A 13,941-nucleotide genomic window follows, 5' to 3' on the forward strand; every position below is an offset into this window, starting at 1 on the left:
AGACGCAGCACTTTCTCAATAAATTATTAACGCTGCCACTCCCATAAACGTTGGGCACTCCCAACGCTGCCGCTCTCCAATTTTCACCTGCAGGTGGCGCGACAACACTTAAAATTTCTGCTTTTAGGTCAAATAAAAAGTTCAAAACTACGAAGTCAGTATGCGGTATTTAAATGATGCGATAAAAACTTCTGTGATCGACAACTGCTGTTGATTGCAGCATTGGTTGAACCATGGGTTGAGTGATTTCCTACTGCTTCTGCACCAAGCTTGGCCAGTACTCTATCCATATCCTGTGTTTGCTTGCTGCATGCGTTTGTTGACGCAGGGTGTGTCCGTCCGATTTGAAACATGGATCCTTTTGACAACTTTCCAACTTCACTGATCAAACTTCGAAGCGCTCAAGAAGAGTTTGAAAGTCAGTATTGTGCGGCAGAAGAAAGTGAGCAGGACACATTGATCACAAAATACATTGCTGAAGTTTCAAACTCGGACGATCCTTTCATCGTTACTGAGTTTGGAACAGGTAAGTTTTGTTTTATTGTCAACTTATCGCAGTTGCCTTTGAAATGCAGCCACTCGAACTTTTTTGTGCGGACAGCGGCTAGTTAATGGCGCGCATGTGGGTGCACTGCGACTATCTGATTTGCGTTTCTCATAGCTTGGTTCCTGTCATCGCAGAGCCTGCGCGGCAAGGCTGATTTTTCTGGCTAGCTGCTTGGTAACGTGCTTTGTGTACGAATCGGGAATCGGAGGTTTTTAACATGCTGCGTTTTAGCAAATGACGGAAAATCGGAGATGTGCAGTGTCCAAATTGCGTTTCCTTTGCAGATTTGGAATGGATAAACACATCGCGGCCGTTGACGAGCCCCGATCTGCGCGGCCGGATCGTTGTGCTGGACTTTTTCACCTACTGCTGCATCAACTGTCAACATGTGCTTCCTGTTGTCAAACGTCTCGAGCGGCAGTTCCCTGTGGATTCGGGACTTTTGGTGGTCGGCGTGCATTCGGCCAAGTTCGACGGAGAGAAGGAGCTGTCCAGCGTCAGCAAAGCCCTGCAGCGCCTCGGTATCACTCATCCCGTAGTGAACGACGCGCAAAGCTTGCTTTGGAAGCGCTTGAGGATTAACTGCTGGCCAACCTTGGTGGTCCTCGGACCGTCCGGACAGGCGTTGCTTTTTCTCGTTGGCGAAGGGGCAGTTCGGCTTCTTGTGCCCTTTTGCCGGATTGCACTTGGATACTTTCAGCCGACGGCACTAAGCCATTTGCCATTAACTCCAGGAGCTCTCCCTACCGGGCACCTGCTCTTCCCGGCAAAAGTCAGTGCTACCGGGACAAAACTCGTAATAGCGGATACTGGTCACCATCGTATTCTTGTTACGAACAGTAGTGGCAGAGTGCTTGAAGCCGTTGGGGGATATGAACCTGGTTATCGAGATGGCCCCTTTGATGTAGTTCGGTTTCGGGACCCCCAAGGCATCCTCTGGCGAGGTGCACATACCGTGCTTGTAGCTGACACAGGAAATCATGCCATTCGTGAGGTCGACATTGAAAACAAGGTGGTACGTACCTTGGCCGGTACCGGGAAGCAAGGGACGGACACTCTAGGAGGCCATCTTGGACCACAGCAGTCACTCAGCTCACCGTGGGACATTTGCTTAGTGAATGATGTACTGTTCATAGCAATGGCTGGCTCACACCAGATATGGGCATTCTTCTTCCAAGACAGCGAACTCTTCCAGAAGAAGTAAGTGGACGTTGCTTCTTTAGTAATGTAAAATATGATGAGTATTACTCTGTTGCTTTTAGGGCCTTCAGGAAAGGTACCTGCGTGTGCATTGCTGGGAGTGGTGAAGAAGGAAACAGGAACAACAGCTACCCTCTGCGGGCAACATTTGCCCAGCCATCGGGCATTTGTTTCCAACCGCCTTGCTCTCTGCACATTGCCGACAGTGAGAGTTCGTCCATAAGAACCTTATCCCTGCTGGACGGAAAAGTTAAAAACCTTATCGGTGGAGGACTGAATCCAATGGTGAGATATATACAGGGTTTTTCGATTCTGGGTAAAACCTGTTAGTACCCGATATTTGCACCTCGAGCACTTTCTTAAAAATTAGGCTAAACCTGATTTCTACCCAAAAATGCAGAGTGAGAAAGAGCCTGGTGGCTTTCTCAGCCTTTGACAATGGGCTAAAAAAAACAAGGAAATGGAAAAAAAAAGAACAGATGGAACGCTGATGATGTTTCCAGAGTTGTATCAGGTTCGCCACTGGCTGCTGAACAGGTCAATAACTTAGACTCTTGCACATGCTGGTTGACGTTGAATTGCAGCAATGCACAAATGAGGTGAACCCATTTGCTTAGGCAAAAAGGAGGCCCTCTCCGAAAGGGTGGAGCACCGTACGCCCAAAGGAAGTTGGTATACCATGTATAACTCTCCACAGGCTCCTGAGAAAGGAACAGTGTAGCACAAGACGCAACCGCAAGAAGACACTTTGCGCTCATTGTACAGTTGTGCATTATATTTGTTTTATAAAAATTTCCCGAATGGACCTTGTATTGCTTGTATTATATGCCAGCCGTTGTCACACAGAAGAAAGAAGTGCCCTTAAGAAAATACAGCTTGCCAGTGCAAAAACCTGCAAGCACTAAACTAAAGGCAGTGCTTCACTTTCTGATGGTTTTAAGCCTTTTTTAAAGCTGGTTATTTACAGCATGGCTTAACATAAGAGTAAGTACAAAATGTGCCTGCCAAAAGCAAGCAGCAAAAACACAGGCATTGACCTAACATCTCAGTGGCATCATTTTTTCAAGTAGCACTTATGCTAATGAACAGTGAATTGCTGTTCTCATGAAGAGAGTTTTTGTTATGAATATGTAATGAAGGAGGGGAGTTATAGCATGAATGAGGAAATGCTGTGTGTGGCGATAATTTATACGATGCAATAATTGCAATAAATAAGAAAAAAATATATATCCTTCTGGCATACAGATTCTGGGTAGCACCTGTCACTTAGGGATGTTCACGAAAGTAAGAAACAAAAATATAGCAAGGTAAAAATAACCAAATATATACATATAAAATGTTTTCGTTAGTTTGGGGTTATTTTAAAGCTACCCTAAACGCCCAAAATACAGAAGGGTCCTTGAAAAATTAAATTACGAACATGATAAATAGTGCGCTATTTTTACCCCCAGAATTCTAGAAAAAATATAACCCGAAAACGAGCGATCCTAGAGGTATAACCTGCACTTAGCATCGGCCACATGCAACATTTGATTAATTTTTGTTGTTTTTGTTGTCTTTTCACTTCCACAGGACCTGTTCTGCTTTGGTGATACAGATGGTGTGGCCTTGGAGGCAAAGCTTCAACACCCTCTTGGTGTGGCCTGGAGCGCCACCAAGGAAAGGCTTTATGTAGCAGACAGCTACAACCACAAGGTACGAGAAGTGGATGTGGAGAAACGCGCATGCACGACATTTCTTGGATGTGCGAGAGGTGAAAGTTCAAGCTCTTGTTCAAAGGCAGCCGGCCTCAACGAACCTGGAGGACTTTGTGTCCTGGACTCTGTCTTGTATGTGGCGGACACAAATAACCACTGCATCAAGGTGGTTGACTTGACCTCTGGTCATGTTGAGGCACTTGCTGTTACTGTTCCGCATGCCATTGACTGTGATGAGCTGAGGAGCAGCAAGCATGTGTGCCACATGGAGCTGGCACCTGGCGGTTGGCTGCATCTCTGTATTGAGCCCCCAGATGGCCTGGCTGCCGGAGCGCTGAACAAATGGAAAGTACATTCCAACCCAGAAGCATGGAGGCAAAATCCTTTACCATTGGGGACCCTTGAGCCTGGAAATCCAGTTACTGTTGAGTTGAAGTTGGAGGATGACTACAGTGATCCATGTGTGAATGTTCATGTGACCTTTGACCTTTACCTTTGCTGCGGTGATGTTTGTGTGCCCCGTTCATTTGCCTTCTTGCTTTCAGTTTGTGTAGATAGGTGCGGTCCAGCAAAACAGAGCTTTCTCTTCTCTAAGAACATGTATGTGTGATTAATGCATAATCAAGAGAATGTGCACTGCCTTGCCTTTTGTAATTTCAGCTAATAAGCTTGTGCTATGGGAAGCCTATAGAATTTGCTGGCATGAAAGTGGTAAGTACAGCTGATATCAGCAAATCAGGAGCCAAATTCTCGAAGCAACTTGCATATGAAGGTGCAGCATTTGCAATCACGTTAAATTAGTTCCTGCCTGTCATGCACCATTTCTCACTGAAGTCCTTTGATAGGCTTGAAAAAGAAAAGCTAAAAGTGAAAATCCTTGTGTCACCAGCAGCTTCCAGTGCCTGTGATGTTTTTTGAAAAGGCGCTTACTAGCATCAGTGAGTTTTCTGGAGGAGCCTTAATTGTATGCGCATTGGAAAAATGAAAAGCAAATGTGATATGGTAGGCAGTGCTGTTGTGCTGAAGTTCTTAAATGATTGTGAATACAGCCATTTGAGTGTGCAAGCTAAAAAGAAAATTGCAGACACGTGCGCATCTTGCTGTTGCGGGGTGCCAACTCTATCAGAGGGTTTTAGTTGGTTCCAGCATTAACTTCCCCTTCAGTGCTGTCGGATTGTATGACAGGGTATGAGAGTTTTGTACAGGATGTGTCCCAGCTTGTAAGGTTTAGCAGGCTTGTTGAAGCAAGGTGTTGCTGTTGAAAGGGTATGCTGTACCAGCTATTCATAACAATTGCAGGTGTTTGTGTTTGGAAAGACTACCATGATCCACACTAACTGTGTCTTAACTGGTAGAGAAAGAAAGCATTACATACATTTCTTTGTGATTACAAAGCGGCAGATCGCACTTTCATAAACCAATACTTTCATAAAGCAAAGCTTTACATCGATGCCCTCTTTTTAACCACCGGACAATATGTGAATGCTTACATTTTGCAATAACTGTTCTGCTTGAAGGAAGCTAGTTTGTATTTAAGTGGAAAAGTGAGAATTAGGGTGGCTGGAGTATGTGATTTCCGTGAACTTTTGCAATGACTTGCAATATTACTTGAAAATGAGGTACCATTTGCTTGTCTCATATATTGCACAAGCATAAAGCAGTATTTTCATGTGTGACTTAAAGGAGGTAAGCTGTATGCTCTAAGCCCTGCCACATTTTGTTTTCAGAATATTGAAGTGTTTCTAAATGGTGTAGTGCAGTCCTGTGTAAATGGGAATTCCTACTTAGCATTCTGCAAGAAACTACCATTCATGTACGAGATCAACCATCAGTTGTCAGTATTTTTCAAGTAGCTGTCTTGCCACAGAAAACCTTGTGATATTACATGTTCAGTGCAGAAGGGCAATAGTGCTTGCTTGCTGACGAGTTTTGCCTTTTGTACTGAACCAAAGTACACACATAGTTTTAAGCTTGGCAATCTGAAAATTTTAGTTTTTAAATTTTCCACGAGCTTAAAATAAAGTTAGGAGGCCTGAGGTGCAGTCTTTGTGCTGATGATTTGTGATGCTAGGATTTGTGCTGATTTGCTGTAGATCAGTGCAGCAATGTATGAACTGCAGCTAACAATTGTCCTGAGAGGTAAGGTATTGCATTTTTCATAGGCTGTCCATATGCTCAGTGGAGAACTGCTTTTGGAGATTTTATTTCTATTTGCAAGTATCGAAAGGGCAGTGACTAATGTGTGGTGCCTTGGTGGCCACGTTATAGATTTTGCTCAATCAAGTCGAAAATGCAATTCTGCCCAGATGTGAATTACATGTCTGCTTTTAAATAACCTCATGTTCACTGTGATGTAACATTCACCCTGCAATCCTTCATCATTATTACTTGTGGACTACTCGTCCACACTTGCACCATCACCCTCATTAGTGCTGCTCGTCATCACTGCTGTGGTCTCACAGTTCGTTGTTCAGACGTCGTCGTCCACCGAAATCTCGCACTTCGTTAACAACCACAGCACTTCGTCGTGCCGCGAAATCCCGCACTTCGCAAACAACCGCACCACAATATCGCGTGGAAAAATTTTGCCTCGGTGCAGCCACTACACCTGCATCACCAGCCCCAAAACGTTGAACCTGCAGCCCGGCGTGCAGTTCGTTCTGTTCGGTTCTTCAGCGCAGAGAATGACAGCCATCTTGAATGTCACCGTGAACGAGTGCCGAACGCTTACTGAACCCGGAGCACTATTGATGATTGACGAAGCACGACAGTAAAAACTGGTAAAGCATGGCCAGCAGTCAAATCAAATGCATCAAACAAGAGCCAAAGCGCCTAATACAAACTGTGCCTGAGCGGTGTCAACACTTCCATCACCTACCGACACTCCCCGGTCAAGTCAAATGCATCAAATAAGAGACAAACTGCGTGTGAGCAGCGTCAGCACTTTCATCACCTACAGACACTCCCCAACCCCACAGGGTTGATCGTAAAAATTACACGTTTGACAGCGTGAATCGGAAAGATGGCTGGCTGTCTTCAAAATTATTTTGCGGGAATACTTCATTGCTCTCAGGCATGTAATCTGGTACACAAAATGTAGACTTCGAGGAGAACTGAAGATACCAATTTCATTGACATTTGTGAAAATCGAAAAATCGCTGTGTTTGCCCTGGAGGTGGTCTGAACTAATTCGGAGCCCTCCACTAAGGCGTCCCTCACAGCCCATGTTTTGCTTCAGGTTGTTAAACCCCACAATTTGTTTTTTTTTTAATTAATAAATTTACCTTATTATATAAATTCTGCCCATCCAAGAATGTCAGAACTGGGCACATGTACAGCATTGCATTCAACAAATCAATAAGAAAATTTGCTATTATTTCAGTGGCTACAGACATAACACTTACACCAGCTCATATTTTTGTTTATTTCATCATTAGGGCTAGCTTTAGAGTGAGTTATTTTTTTTTCAGAAAGCCTCCTACATCTCAGGTAGCACATAAATATGCTGGGATGTGCAATTTATGTTATACTAGAAGGACTTGATGTGCTTTTGTGAGAATAGATGAAAATTGTTGATGTTCATGCAACCTGTATCATGCGTAACACATCAGGCATTATAGAGTTAAAGCTTTATGAATCAGGCTGCAGTACATTAAACTGTCTTGAGTGGCAACTACTTTTACTATTACTAGTTTTGTTTTCTAGGGTAAGAAAAGGACAACACTATTGCAATATTTTGGATCAAAGTGTTCATATGTGGAAGTTGGCACCATTGTTGAAGACTGCACTATCAAGCTGGAATCAAATGTGAACGCCAGTTATGAACACTATTTTTTTTGTTATATTTAGCAATAACAAGCAGCAGGCCAGATTGATGTTCCTTGGCTTGTGTGAAGCGTATATTCATTATCTGGTTATCACTGATGCCAAGTAGTAGTGCGTAGTAATGTTAACATTGAAATTGAGCCCAGTAGTACACTCTTTCCATGCTTTTCATTTTCAAGTATTCATCAGAGGTGCTAGTTACTGTTTTTTCTTTCATGTGTAAATTCCTTTGCAATTCCATGTGACTTGCAGCATTTTGATCCTTCACTGCCTCTGGTACTCCAGCAGTCTTCTATAAAAGCATTACTGACCTTATCTTAGTGCAAACTGTATGAAAGGTGGTAGAAAAATAAAAGCCAGAAGGGCTTTGTGGACATTATGAATTGTTAAATGTTGACAGGATTGAAGTTACCAATTTTGTTTGGTGCATAAATGCACCCTGTCCAGTTTATTGCTTGACTGTGTAGTAATTTTGTCAATGCCAAGCACGAAAAAACATTCTTAGACGTTTGCCAAAGTTGTCCCCATCGGCGTTGTTCATATGCTTAGTATGAAATCTGTTGATTGCTCTATTATTTCAGAGCGCGGTGTAATAAACAATGCTTAACTTGCAATTGGATTGCTGGACTGGACTTTGCAAATATTCAATAAATACTGTTGATTTTTGACACTTGTTATTCACACATGCCATTATGTATGTCTTGTCAGCTTTTTTTGCACTAGCATTTAACTGTTGTCCAGGAAATATCTGTTCCAAACAGCCTCAGTAATATCTGTTTGTTGGTGTTTCCGTGTAGTTTGGACCATATTTTATTTAAAAAAGTTTTTGCACTACATTTGAATGCAGTTAAACTTCTGCTGAAATTTTGCAGTGTTCAATGAGGCCAGTGCTGTATTAGATATTATCTATAAAATGTGCTTTTCATCAAGTTTTGTACAGTTGGCCATATGTTAGGGAGCATTGAGGAAAAATTCCATTGAGAGACTCAGTTAAAGATGAGGTCCTTGAAGCTGGACAAGAGGTAGACAAGTGTAACTCGGCAGTTTGTGGTAGAGCGAACCAACGTGTGTCTGTCAGCTCGATCAAAGTTGGATTTAACTAGTTCAAAGTACTTTCCATCGCAGAGAACTAGGCAGCGCAAACGAAGGCATTTCACTCTCACTGTGTCTATCGCTTTGCTGCTCCGGTCACTGAAACGAAGTGTTTCACTGTCCCAGCCTATCTCCAACCTTTCAATTTCAGCGCAGTTATTAGCAATGGCATCTAACATGGAGTCAATGTGAATCTTCTGATGTATCTTCTTGCAGCAGCCCATTGCCATCCCAGCGACGAGAATCCTGTTTAAAAGAATGGTCAAGCTTAGATTTTCACTTTCATTTTACAGGGAATGCATGACTTACCGTATTTTCTTGATTATTTGTAAGGTGCTCTGCCAGAACTGCTCACACAAGTGGGGAATTCCGGACAACACCAGTCCTTGAAGCATGGGGCCTTGTACCTTGATTAATTTCAAAAGTGCTTCTTCGGAGAGGTTTTCATTCCTGTCAAGGTCCAAGGCGATGAGGTTCTTGATATTTCCCTTTTCCATCCACTCCTTCAAGACCTGTGAAATGAGCTCATTAATTGGCACACTTTTGCATTTCCAACTTGAGCCGAACCTGGTCGTTGAAGCCATCCTGTTGGCCCGCACAGAGGTATCGCAGGTTAGGCAACCGAGTGAGCAGGTCGCTGAGACACTCTGTTGGGAGCTCCGTGGCTGTGATATCGAGCTCTTGGATGTTGGTGTTTTCCCAGTCGGCTGCCATCACGTGTTCGGCCTTGAGCCCTAAGTTGCGTGATAGTATTGAACTTCCGGTATAGAAATACGTCAAATTCATTTACTTACCTGTCTGCTGCATGAGCAGAGTCTTGAGTTTCTTACACCTCTGAAAAAGCAGTTTGAGTGTAGAACCTGTTACCTTTGCACAAAAGTTAATTGAAAGGCACTCCAGTTGAATGCAGTTACTGCTGAAGGCTTCAACGTGGCTGTCATCCACAAATGCAATACCGTACATGTTCACACAGCGAAGATTTGGCACAGCACTCTTGATTTTGTGGATGTTGATGACTTCGTAAATCTCCTCTTCTTCTTCCTCAACCTTCTCATACGTGCCTAACATGGGTTGAAAGAGAGAGGGTACATGACAAGCCCTCGACCAAGGTACATGGAGATTGAGCACTCACCTATGAGATGAAGGACTTCGAGGCCGTTGATGAAGTTGTAGATCTTGCGCATGAAACCCTCCATGAAGATCACCTCGGAGAGGCAGATGCACATGACCCTCAGCTTGGTCGGAAACGTGTGCAGGTCGTTGAAGTCGTGCAGCTGCATGGCGGTGGAGAAATCGAGCAGCATGTGCGTCAGGTTGGGGCACTTGTTTCCCAGCTCGTGCAGCACCGTGTGCGTGATGAGCTCGATGGGCAGCTCGATGTAGCGCAGCGAGGCTCCGAAGCGCACCGAAATGAGCGCCAGCAGCTTCTCGATGCTGGACACGTGCAGTCCGGACACCTCGGGCCGCAACGAGACGTGTGTCCAGAGACGCGAGTCCGCGGACACGGTGCGCCACTTGCGGCAGACGCGGGCCAGCCGACCCACCTCTCGCTGGGGCAGGTATGAGAAGATGAGCAGCAGCACCTTGTCCGGCAGCTTGTCGATGGTCTGCGCACCGCCACGGTCAGAAAAAGAAACAGACGGGTGTCATTATCCGGCTCAGCACTGAAGTTCTGTACTACCCCAAACACCAAACGTCCTGAAAACGTCCTCAAATGGTCCAGATGTCCTCATCCCAAACAGAACGTCCTGAGTACATTTTTCAAGAACCTCTGCCCTACTGCAGACGCCGTTGCATGCGAATGGCTAAGTGTCCTCGGGACTTGCTAGATTAATTGAGGGTATTCTGCATGGGAATGTTCCACGAAGCAGGCAGGACATACACTACCCCCTTCTCGTGACGCTCCTGCTCATGCCACTTATTTAATCTAGCCAAGTAACGCACTGTAGCCCAAAATTTCAAGCTTTCGGAGAAGCCTGCGGGCTCGGGGCATGCCTAGATTTCAGAGGTTTAAGTTTTTGCTGCTTTCGAAGACGGTGCATGGGCGACGGACTCACCACAACGTGCCGGCCGTGGAAGGAGCCCCCGTGGCTGGACTCCTTGAGGTTGGCGATAGCCGCCGAGGACACGTCCTGCGTGACGGCCCACATGCTGCTGCCGGTCCCGCTAACAGCGGCTCTCCCTCGGGTCTGTGCTGGGTCTCCGGCGCCGGGACCCGCGCGCACTAAATTTAGGCCGCGTATTTATATTGCCGCGCAGCCTCCTCCCTCCTCCACGCTTTTCAAGTCCTGCAGAGAGCGCCGTTGGATGTTGGTGCGTCTTTCTCTCTCTCTCTGCTCCCCCCTCCTTCTTTCTCTGCGTGGCACATGGTACACAGCTGGGTTCCAGTGGACCCTGAAAACTCACCTAATTGCTTGTCATCAAGAGATGCACGGTGGCTCAGTTTGCGTGAGCGTGTACTGTTTTTAGCATACTGGATACGTATTAGCGGAGACGTACACCGCTTTACCGGACTCCTCCCGCGCACGCGCAGTGACTTTGGGTGCGGCCACGCGGGGCCACTGCCCTTTCAAAAATGGTCTACAGACAGTCTATAGACTTCTTATAGACTCTATTGCCTTCCTATAGATATTTTTTTCTATTCATAGTCTATAGACAAACGTCTACTAAATGTGTATGGCCATGAATCCATAGATTGTCTATAGACTGTCTATATGGTTTGTATGGCCTACAGACTGTTCTCCAGGGTTTGTCCGTAGAGAGTCTATAGACTTGCTGTTTAAATAAATTTTTGTAAAGGTGCGCGTGCACAAGAGGCGCCCGGTAAACTGGTATCATCATCCTGACTACGCCCACTGCAGGGCAAAGGCCGCTTCCATGTCTCTCCAGTTAACCCTGTCCTTTGCCAGCTGCACGCACCCTATGCCTGCAAACGCCTTAATCTCGTCCTTCCACCTAACCTTCTGCCGCCCCCTGCTACGCTTGCCTTCTCTTGGAATCCACTCCATTACGATTATCTTGCCTTCGGATTGCACGGCCTGCCCAAGCCCACTTCTTTCCTCTTGATTTCAACAAGGATGGTATTAACCCGCGTTTGTTCTCTCACCCGCTTTGCCAGCTTCCGGTCTCTCAGCGTTACACCTATCATTTTTCTTTCCGTAGCTCGCTGTGTTGTCCTTAACTCAATTAAGCTCAACTCTTTTTCGTTAGCCTCCACGTTTCTGCCCCTCAGGTGAGTACCGGCACGATACAGCTGTTGTATACTTTTCTCTCGAGGGATAGTGGTAAACTGCCTGCCGTTCGTGATCTGAGAGAACCTCGGTATGGCGCTCCAACCGTTCTTACTCTTCTAGGAATTTCAGTTCCTGGCGAAGTTCGCTGCACAGGACGGACGGGACAGATGCCAAATGTTCATGCGAATTTTATTTACACGCCCTGGTGAAAATTCCAAACTGCTTCTACCTCGTCTCATTTAGGACGCTTTGTGCGCACTGTTAACTCCCAGCTTTTTCTCAGTGTGCGACCTACCCAGCATAGATTTCTTTGTTTCAGTACAATGTGGCAATTTCGCAAATCCTTGTATTTTAGTTTTCCACTTTCCACCTGTTTCAACAGTTTGTAAGAAATTTTGTACGTTCGTTTTACAAGCTTCAACCACTGGTGTGTTTCTTTGGGAAACTAACGAATTAGCTTTCTTGAGGTCCGGATATACAATTTAGGGGCAAAAATATTTGTTTTGAGGGGTATTTCTAAGTTTATTCCGGCTGACGTGACTGGGTACGATGCCGCACAAAAATATCATCAATACCGGTACCAGATACCCTAAAATATTGTATTTCCGGTACCAATATAAGTTACATAACCGAAATTGATTCCCGGTACAGATACTCGACACCGTATCGTCGGTACTTCGATACATCACTGAAATCGCCAGTATTGATAAAGCTGGCAATAATATTAACTAAGAAATTTTTCCGTGCTTTCTGGAATCATTAGTGTAGTCGACATATAATATAGCACAGTGTTTCTGAAACAGTTTTTACGAATCCAGCCGCACGGATTTATTTAAGCTTTAATTTGAGATCCATTGTCATAGAAGCTGGTTTTGTTAGGACTTTTAGCAATGGGCTGAAGCCATGGTGACAGTGAAATGATCACTGCCATAAGCGGCCAAGCAAAATCTCCTTTTTATAGTTCATATTTATGAGAACCGCTCTGTGAGCGCTTGACTAGATACGATTGAACTTGTAACATTTTCCGATGTTTTTAGTTTGTTACCGCAGTATTTACTGAACTGCATCTGCCCAGTGCTAAAGTGTGCAAGCTGCTTGCGCTTGGGAAACCGGTACAGTTACGTCCCCAGCACTGTGTTTAACAGGCGTTTGAAGTTAACACTGTGCATTGAAAGCTGGAAGAGCAAAAAATGAAAGGGTTGAAAGCTTTTCTTAGGCGATTGGTTTTGGTTTTGGGGGGAAAGGAAATGGCGCAGTATCTGTCTCATATATCGTTGGACACCTGAACCGCGCCGTAAAGGAAGGGTAAAGGAGGGAGTGAAAGAAGAAAGGAAGAGAGAGGTACCGTAGTGGAGGGCTCCGGATTAATTTCGACCACCTGGGCGAACATACCTTGTTAATCTGTTATTTAATGTTGCTTTTACTAAACGCTATGAACAGAATTTCCTCAAACCGCCGGTCCGAAACATCCCCACGATGCGGCCTTGCTTTATGCGAAGCAAATGAAAACAGCCTCTCGACACTCTAAACACTCTTAAGAAAGTCCCTACACTCTATTGATGTTTAGAGTGTACACGGGCAGACCAGCACGTACGCTGCCGTGTTGTATTTTACGAAGGTGCCTTTTATAAGCGGGTTAGAGTGGAGCATATATTCAAGGATCGTGGCAGTATTGTTGAGAAACCGAACTCTGACTTGTAGCGCCTGCTTCTTCGAAAAAAAAAATGCTCCAGTTGATGCATTTGACGCTGCCGGCGACCCCGCTGACCCATGCGTGACCTTTATTGCGGTGACAAATCAAAGAACGGGTGTTTTGTAATCTGAGCCTTAGCGTTTTTCCTCCATAAAAACGCAGCCGCCGCGGCCGGGTTCGAACCCGACCGCGGCGGCTGCGTTTTTATGGAGGAAAAACGCTAAGGCGCCCGTGTGCTGTGCGATGTCAGTGCACGTTAAAGATCCCCAGGTGGTCGAAATTATTCCGGAGCCCTCCACTACGGCACCTCCTTCTTCCCTTCTTTCACTCCCTCCTTTATCCCTTACCTTGCGGCGCTGTTCAAGTGTCCAACGATATATGAGACAGAGATACTGCGCCATTTCCTTTCCCCCCAAAACCAATTATTATTATTATTATTATTATTATTATTATTATTATTATTATTATTATTATTATTATTATTATTATTATCATGAAGGCAAAAGTCGTCCGTCTTCGTTGGCAACCAGCGCAATCTGAAATGGGGATGAAGGGATGTTGTTTGTTGCCACGGCAGAGAGCCAGTCTCCTCTTTCTTTCTGTCATCGAGTGTGCAAGAGTGCAAGGTATACGTCATCTGCCTGCCAAACAACG

General features: G+C 45.1%; 2 protein-coding genes across 2 annotated transcripts; one reads left to right on the forward strand and one right to left on the reverse strand.

The window, feature by feature from the left end:
• The first annotated feature begins 226 nt into the window (after nucleotides 1–226).
• Nucleotides 227–5,735, forward strand: LOC144110075 (NHL repeat-containing protein 2). The gene is made up of 4 exons (XM_077642890.1): nucleotides 227–526; nucleotides 832–1,747; nucleotides 1,810–2,032; nucleotides 3,320–5,735. The coding sequence occupies exons 1-4, from the start codon at nucleotides 352–354 to the stop codon at nucleotides 4,052–4,054; spliced, it is 2,049 nt and encodes a 682-aa protein (XP_077499016.1). The 5' UTR covers nucleotides 227–351; the 3' UTR covers nucleotides 4,055–5,735.
• Nucleotides 5,736–6,713: 978 nt separating this feature from the next.
• FipoQ (F-box/LRR-repeat protein FipoQ) lies at nucleotides 6,714–10,649 on the reverse strand. The gene is made up of 6 exons (XM_077642891.1): nucleotides 10,419–10,649; nucleotides 9,494–9,968; nucleotides 9,156–9,422; nucleotides 8,929–9,095; nucleotides 8,671–8,873; nucleotides 6,714–8,607 (listed from the first exon to the last, which is right to left on the reverse strand). The coding sequence occupies exons 1-6, from the start codon at nucleotides 10,509–10,511 to the stop codon at nucleotides 8,256–8,258; spliced, it is 1,557 nt and encodes a 518-aa protein (XP_077499017.1). The 5' UTR covers nucleotides 10,512–10,649; the 3' UTR covers nucleotides 6,714–8,255.
• Nucleotides 10,650–13,941: the final 3,292 nt, after the last annotated feature.

The sequence above is a fragment of the Amblyomma americanum genome, chromosome 11, assembly GCF_052857255.1.
Source record: "Amblyomma americanum isolate KBUSLIRL-KWMA chromosome 11, ASM5285725v1, whole genome shotgun sequence".
Classification (NCBI taxonomy): domain Eukaryota; kingdom Metazoa; phylum Arthropoda; class Arachnida; order Ixodida; family Ixodidae; genus Amblyomma; species Amblyomma americanum.

Excerpts from the sequence above, each read along its gene's own strand:
- LOC144110075 (XM_077642890.1), top strand. The coding sequence starts at position 352 with ATGGATCCTTTTGACAACTTTCCAACTTCACTGATCAAACTTCGAAGC. Across the intron at positions 1,748-1,809 it reads AGCGAACTCTTCCAGAAGAA|GGCCTTCAGGAAAGGTACCT; the intron begins GTAAGTGGACGT and ends TGTTGCTTTTAG. Across the intron at positions 2,033-3,319 it reads GTGGAGGACTGAATCCAATG|GACCTGTTCTGCTTTGGTGA; the intron begins GTGAGATATATA and ends TCACTTCCACAG.
- FipoQ (XM_077642891.1), bottom strand. The coding sequence starts at position 10,511 with ATGTGGGCCGTCACGCAGGACGTGTCCTCGGCGGCTATCGCCAACCTC. Across the intron at positions 9,423-9,493 it reads CGAAGTCCTTCATCTCATAG|GCACGTATGAGAAGGTTGAG; the intron begins GTGAGTGCTCAA and ends AACCCATGTTAG. Across the intron at positions 9,096-9,155 it reads TCTGCTCATGCAGCAGACAG|GGCTCAAGGCCGAACACGTG; the intron begins GTAAGTAAATGA and ends CACGCAACTTAG.